Genomic DNA, 8,193 nt, shown 5'->3' with positions numbered 1-8,193 from the left:
ATATGGTTTGATTAATTATATTCTTTATTCTTTTCGACCTCAACACTCCATCTTTGTACTTTTATAATCTTCATTTTTCTTATTCTTATATATTGTCCATGATTCCATTTTTACTGGTGATTTGGTCCTTATGAGGATCATTTATGAGTTTTCTTTTTTATCTCATGGCAGGTTTAGGAGCTAATAATTGATAAAACATTAATCATTGTTAATTTCATTACACAGCCCTGGTCCCTCCTTTTTGGAGTCCCTTCCTGGAATTATTCTGCCTACTTTTAAACATTGATGCCACATAACCTTACCCTCTATCTCTTTTCCTCACTGTCTCAAACAGAACTAATATTCTAATTACAGTATATAAGTAGTGAATATTAGAAAATGGCTTCCCTTTAGCAAAAGTCCAACTTTACTAATCTCTTCCAGAACAGAGGCAGATAACCATTCTAACAGACTGAAGGCAACTGAATATGAGAAATGAAAATGATAGAGGATGTATTTTTTCAAAAATTAGTAAAAAATACGGGTATATCTCTATGTTATCATAGGTGTTTGGTTTTCAGGATACTACGATCACGAATTCCACGTCCTGTTACCTCACCTGTCAGGCCAGTTACCACCAGAGTTCCTACTCCTGCTAGTCTTCAAAGGCGTGCCCTCTCATCAATTCCTACCCAAAGGCAAGTTTGTTTAACTTTTTTTTTACTATAAACAATTTTATTTTTTTTAATAGTATTAATTTTTTATTATTAAATATCAATCACTAAAAAAAAACTTTAGAAACCACTCAAAAACAATCCCTTTTTTTTTTTTTTAAGAATTATTAATTTACATTACTATATCTATTATTAAATCAAAATGAGAATGTATTATTTTTTTTAATTAAAAAATATATAAACCACTAAATCTATGCACATTTGCTGCAATTAATTTAAGCCTCATTTTTGTTTGTTAAACATTTTGTATATATTAAATTATATTTATCATAAATTGTTTGCTGTTTTTTAATCTTAAGTTTAATTGGCGCTTTTACAATTAAAACATTCTGACAATTTGATATTTTAAAATAATTACCTGATGTTCCGACTGTATAATTCTCTTTGAAATTGTATTCTTATTCTGCAATACCTAATTATAAGAAAAGCAAATTACCTGGGTATTTTTAATTAGAAAAGCAATTTTGCTAATGCGTTTTTAATCTTAAATATTCATTTTGACTTATATTTTATTGTGACATATTTCAGGTGTTAAAGAAACTGTATTTTTCTTTCCTCATTACAAAAAATTACATCTGGTTATGTGTGTATGTCTCTTATATACATTTTCTTTATTTGATACAAAGTAAAGCTTTAAAATTTTAACCAATGTATTTGAGATACTTGCATCCAACCATTTGTCGTTTGTTGGTTTGTGTAAATTTATTGTATAAATATTTTCATGGAAAAATACTCTAGTTTCTTATCTTTTCCAAAAACATATCTGAGATCTCTTTTTCTCTCTCTTTCTTAAGGAGCAGTAGTCGAGAATTCGGCGATGCAAAGAGAACCGAAGTACGGCCACGGACAGGCGGTTTCAGCCGGCCACCAGCACCTAGCAAGAAGACTGTGTCCAACAGATCCTCCATACCAAGGTCGGTCCGCTTATGGGTACACTTGTCTAACGTTTAAAAAGTTTGTTCAGTATGAATGTTGCCAAGCCTTTTTCACTCTAAACTGTTTCATCTAAATATTCCATTTATGAAATTCTCTTTCATAAAAAATTATTCCATTCCTTGATTTATTGTCTTGCTTCTTTGATGTATAAGTAAAAAAAAAAAATAATGTTCATTATTTTATTATATTTTTTTAAGCAGGACACTTTAAACTGTAGTTTAGAGTTGTAAAGGGCTTATAGATCTCATCGTTAGGTATTAAAATTATTATAAGAATAGCATCTTTTTCAAAGTACCATTATAGAAAATAATTGTTTTGTTATAATTTATATCAATAAATTATTGGCTGTGTAAATAAATTGTAAAAAAAATTAAAAATAAAATATTGTAAATAGATGTATCAAATGTAAATATCATAAGGGTATGCAAAACATTCACTTAAAAATGTTTTATCTTTCTTTATATTTTATTATAATATGTATTTCAGGGTTCGTAAACATTTTAAGTTGATAGATTTGCCATCAATATGGAAAGGTTATTGTTTTTTACCTGCTCAAAATGTATATAATTTATTAGAAGTGTAACTTGGTATATATTTGGCTGTGTATATATGTGGCAGTTGTATATAAAATATGTACATATTTGTTACAGTTTGGTATAAGTTACATATCACTTAAACTACAAAATTGTTATGTTTTCTATCTAAAATAGTTAGTTTTCTCATATATTCTCTTCATCAAATGGTAATAGTATATTAAAAAAGTACTGGGATATTATTGGCTAATGGAAAAGTACTAAAAAGTAAGTTGAAATAAGGCATGGTTTTATTTTTTTCTGTGGGTCATATATGAAATGCAATAACATGAGTATGTGGTTATATGATAACATGTTTTTTTTAATAAAATGAAAAAAAAAAGGCCAATTTACTTGCCAATTCATAATATAATTTTTTTTTCTTTGATTAAATCTTTCTGATAGCTATCCACTACTAAATCTTAATAAAATTCTGGTTATTATATAATCCTAAAAAAAAAGAAGTGAATGTTATCTGGCATGACTAATACTTATAGGAGGTGCATGATTTCTGTATGTGATATAATAACATACTCTAAATGTGGTCATCCATTATTATTTGTGATCGGATAATAATTATTACCCCCAGAATCTTTTCAAATATATAACAAGAAGCCTCATGTTACAAACTTAAAATATAACTCCGAGTATTAAAATTAAAAAAAAAAAACTTGAATAAACATCTATTTTTCAATTGGTTATAGCTCTTCTAATTTTACTTTTTTTTTTCTTACTACGAAATTTTCACTTAGTATCTAAATTTAATCCAATAAAATTGTTTCTATAAAAAAGAAAAAGAATAATTTATATGGTCAGTATCTTTAGTAAGAAATCAATTTGTTAATCATTTGCTCGCTCTATTTCACATCCTAATTGAAGGGGCTCAACTCAAAAAAAAACAATTTAATTATAATTTCTTGATAGAAGCCATAAAATATTTTATAATGAGTTATTGCGATATCAACTGATGTGTCTATAATTTCAGTCTAATATCAGAGATCACATGAATTGAAGTCATAGTCGAAAAATGGTCAAATTGGGTTATTTACATGGCAATTGTCTCCTAAACCTTGAGGTCAGTGTGAGTTACCAGCTTCTTCATTGTCTGCAGAAGGCTTAGGAAATCATTGCATACTTAATACATTTTACCTAATTTTTGACTTGCCAACCCTGAGATCACTGAGAGGATTCCCGCTGAAATAACTATGAACCCAGATAGAAAACTTCTTTGACAATTCTGAAATGTGTCCCTTTTCTTTTGGATGTGAAATATTGCGCCTATTTATTTCAGTATGATTTAACCAAATAACAGAAAGGATGCATTGGATTTTTTTTTTATTTATCCATATTGTTTGTGATTGATTAATGCAATGCACTTCTGTTTTAAGTAATAAACTTAATTGCATGTCTTTACTAACATACATTTCTTTTTCTGAATGGATTGTATTCTACTCCACTGGGACTTCTGAATGTTTCATCTTACACACTTCAGGACTGTTGTGACCCTTACTCATCGACTCCCATCCGACTCCGGGCATCTAGCCTTCAACGAAGGCGAGCGATTACGCTTGGTCCTGGAAGTGGATGATTCATGGCTGCTCTGCTGCCGGGGAGATGCAAAGGGACTTGTACCGCGTTCTGCTGTTATATAGCAAACAGTAATGTTTAACAGCAACCAAAAAAGAATTTAGAGAAGGGAGGGATGCGTGGAAGTGCTTTACTTTGAAAGGTGATTAGTAATATTTCTTTTTCTGAACTTTTCTGTAATAGTAAGTAATGTTACTATTATAACATAAAATATAAATTGGGTACTGCTGGTACACCATCCTGTGATGGATGAAAAATATTTAATATCTAAGTAATTGAACAATATTATCTCTCACATTGCAGAAAATGTTAATGTAAAATAGTGTTGAATAAAAGTTCAGGAAAGGAATTGGAAGCTAACTAGTGTAATGATATGGTCGGTTCTACATTAACATGTTAAATAACATGTGAAGGTGATGATAGTAATAAATATACTAGTACAACCTGCTACTGAAATATTTTAAATATTATGCATTTGACTATACATACTTATGACTGAAAATTCTAAACCTACGAAAAATGTTTCTCATTGTAATATGTACAGAACCATTTACTGATGCACTGATGAAATGGCATTGCCATTTATACCACGATCTGAAATTAAACTCTGCTTTATTGAGAGTTCTCTTCTTTTTAAATAAGTAGATTTTGGATCTCTCATTAAAAAATTGAGATGGTTCCAATTGTTTAATCCTGGTTTGAAAATATTATCCAAATTTTTAGTGTGAGCATGTGTTATTTTTGAAATATCTTTGTGTTTGTCCTATAGAACTAATCAGATACATTAATTGCTTAGAATTCTGATTTCTATTTGGAAATTAACAGAGTTCAAGTTTGAATGAGTAATTTTCTGTAACATTTCATTTTAATAATATTAAAATAATAATCTTGTTATGAATATCTTTCTTAAAATTTTTACTTGTTATCAGTTTTAATTGAAGATAAATGCGACCATTAGTTAACTTCCAAACCTAATTTTATAATAATAAATTACCTTAGAACTTTCCATTTAAATGAATCCCTTTCCTCTCTGTAATTTTTTTTGTAATGTAAAACTTGTACTTATTTAACCAAAGAATTTTTTTTTTTGCTTTTGTTATTGTGAATAAGCAATATTTGTTATTACTTTATGTATATGGCTTTAAGTGATATGAATATGTTTATACTAGTCAAATGTGTTTTTTTATGTGAATATATAAATATATATATATGTATTTGTGTATATGTAAAATGTTAACTTTTTTTTAGCCAAGATTATTTCTTATTTAATTTTTTGAAGGAAATCTTTTTTAAAAAAATTAAAAAAAAAAAAGAATTATTTAATGTTGATTTTTTTTTCTCTTTCTTTTAAATTATAGCTTTTTCATTTTTAAATTTTATTTTTATTTTTACTAGTTTACATTTTCATTTGCGATCGCTTTTAAATAAAATGAATGAACAAATCAAGTTATAAGTATTAAAGCATGTCGTCAGGTATTTTTGTAGTTTAATGTTAGAATCATATACTCCATATAATAATAATTAACGGTTCAAAAAAGATCCTCGGTTACTACAATGGTTATAGGCTTATTTTTATTAAATAACAAAGTATTTGCTTGTATGATAATATTTTTTTCCAATTGCCAAGTTGTATATCCCTTGTATAGTTTTATCATTCATACCTTCAAATTATTTTTAAAAAATAATATTCAAAAATTATATTTTTTACATTAATTTTCATATCGGAGTTAATTGAATTAACAAAGTCTAGATGGAAGTCCTCATATCTTAGGTTATAGTAATAATCTGTATTGAGACATTAGTTGTGATATTTATTTTGTGATGTTGCTAGCGTAGAAAATTTGCAACTCAAAAAAGACAATATGGGACATTTCTCATTTCAGAAATTCTAAATGAGATTATTAGCAGATATTATTGAATTAATCTTTGAGGATTATTCTAGACTGGATTTGAAAACACATTAGAGCAATACTCTTTATCTCTTACACCCCCCTATATTTTTGTACGAATTTTGTTTAGTTAATAGCTAGTCCTGTAGTACTAATTTAATTTTAAGGTTAGACATGCTTAGTTGTCTTCTAATGTTTTCAATGATTAGGTTTTGTTCTCGATCGAAAACGATTTTCGACTTGATGTTTCGTTGATCGCCTGCAGAATAGTTGGATCCGTTTATCAACATTCCTTGAACTTTTTGAAGTTCTTATTCTCTTTAAATGGTGGCGTGATACGAAATAGAACGATATATATAAACGACTATATTTCGAAGAATGCGAGTTAAATTTTTTTGTTTTTTTACTGTTCTTAAAGTCTCCAAATTAAATTTGGTCCCATTAATCGTTTTAGTATTTTTTTTATTGTACTTGTTCATTTTGTCTAACGCATTCTAAAGTTCCCTCCAATTTTTTTTTTTTTAAGTAGAACTTTTTGGTTTTTTATACCACATCTCTTACACCTTCAACTAAGGTCTTATATTTTTTATTCTCTGAAATAAAGGGACACAATTGTACAAACAGGTTAATTTGTTTATTTGTGTTCTTTTGTGTCGTGTACATAATCAGTATTTTTGTATGATAAACCTCAACTTTAAATAAATATAAATATAATTTTTGGCCAAATTGAAAAACAAATTTATATACCATGTATTATTTTTAATATGGTTTTCTAGAAATAATAGAACTTTGCCATGACAATATTGGCAGATATTTATGAACATTGCTTTTCTTACAATAAGACTTTTGCTTTTTCAATTTAATCACTTGGTAATTTGATCCAACAGCTTTATATGCCTTAAATTTTATATCGATTGTGTAAATATACCAATAAGTATGTATTATATCGAAATTCAGTAAGTGTACTAATCATTGTAGTGCCATTACTTCTGTACCTCTAATGTTACAGCTAAATAAACCTCTAAATAAGATTTGTTGTTTTTATGTTCAATTTCCTAAGCCTATAAGGTGATGGTTAACCTGGTATTCCAATCTGTCTTATCAATATCCTTATTATCATTCCCAACTTTTTTTTTTTTCGGCCAAGACTCCCATTGGAGTCCTGTACTGCCTAACCATGGTTGGGGATCAAAGTTTTCCATTTTGTGGCACTGCCACTCAATGAAAAAAGTCAACGCCCCAGGCCGGATCCAAACCAATAGACATCAAATTAGTAAGACTGTGTCTTAACGACTGAGCTACAGATGGCCCATTCCCAAATTATATTTAAATATTAATAATTTTTTTTTTAATTTTAACTGTTGAGGAATGCAATATAAATGTGGTGCAATGAGTGGATCATTCAAATTTCACTCATTGCTCTGATTTAGGTAGACACTAATTTCACATACACAGATAAGTGAAAATAAATAATATTTCGAAGTAATAATTTTCATTTAAAAAATTATTTTATTTTATTTTTAACTTGACCGTACAACAGGTATAATAAATGTCCTTGATAAGTAGCTATTGAACTATTGCATAGGTATATAGTACATATATAAATGATTGACCCTAATGAAATATGACTCCTTCATATTTATATTTTCCTAATTTGAAGGAACAAAAACGGTTAATGAGAATTAAAGAATTCGATTGAATCTCCACTATTCCAATACTTAATACTGGTAATATAAACTATACACCTCATAGATATCAGATTGGAGTAATAACTTAAGACTTTTATTAGTTTAACAATAATTGTAGAAAAGAGGAGATCAAGCATCACAGGGTTAGCTTATTAACGCATTTTTTATTATTAATGAAGTTTATCCCCTTATTTAATTTTTTCCATATTAATATTTTTTATTTTAAAAAAATAAAATATTATTTGTTAACCATTTTTTATTCCTTTTTAACCACACCTGCGACCATCTTCTTCATATTGCTTCGAAAGTTCACTTTATTCTACTAAAATTTTAAATTTTCTTTCATTTTTCATTCAGTGCTAAATATCTTTAAAGCTACCCACCCTAACAAACCAATTATTAGTACCTTTTTTAAGTAGTGTATATTTGCTGAAAATGAGCGCTGATAGAGTTCTCATATCTGATAGTCTCAGAGACACTGTTTTTCAAAAATCAATAGTTGTTTTCAAATAGTCAGAAATAAACAGTTTGTGATACACTTTTTGGACTTAAAATTAAAAATTCAGCAAGATTCTCTTTTCAATTATGTTCATCTTTATTTAACAATAAATTTCCTGTAGAGCTGTACCAAACCTATGTGTTTCACCTTCAGCGAGTTCCTGCTTTGGTAAGTAGTGGGTCAGAAGTAAGTATTATTCTATATAATTATCTCAAACAACATCTAGATTGAAAAAAATATGCAGGGATAGTTTCTTGATCTGTTTTATTGTGGAAACAGTTGTAATCAAAACAGTATATTAGAATTGTT

General features: G+C 27.9%; 1 protein-coding gene across 12 annotated transcripts in view; it reads left to right on the top strand.

The window, feature by feature from the left end:
* LOC106685837 (serine-rich adhesin for platelets) overlaps positions 1–6,728 on the top strand; it is a 103,961-nt gene extending 97,233 nt beyond the window's left edge. For all 12 annotated transcript variants that reach the window (XM_014428772.3, XM_014428773.3, XM_067049093.1 and 9 more), the window contains 3 exons: positions 561–677; positions 1,508–1,627; positions 3,714–6,728. In XM_014428772.3, the coding sequence (XP_014284258.1) occupies positions 561–677; positions 1,508–1,627; positions 3,714–3,873 (397 nt within the window). In that variant the 3' untranslated portion in view covers positions 3,874–6,728. The remainder of the gene's footprint in view (positions 1–560; positions 678–1,507; positions 1,628–3,713) is intronic.
* The last annotated feature ends 1,465 nt before the right edge of the window (positions 6,729–8,193 follow it).

Source organism: Halyomorpha halys, unplaced genomic scaffold (genome assembly GCF_000696795.3).
Source record: "Halyomorpha halys isolate HHAL.00 unplaced genomic scaffold, Hhal_1.1 Scaffold748.1, whole genome shotgun sequence".
Classification (NCBI taxonomy): Eukaryota; Metazoa; Arthropoda; class Insecta; order Hemiptera; family Pentatomidae; genus Halyomorpha; species Halyomorpha halys.
This window is presented reverse-complemented; position numbering and strand designations above follow the sequence as displayed.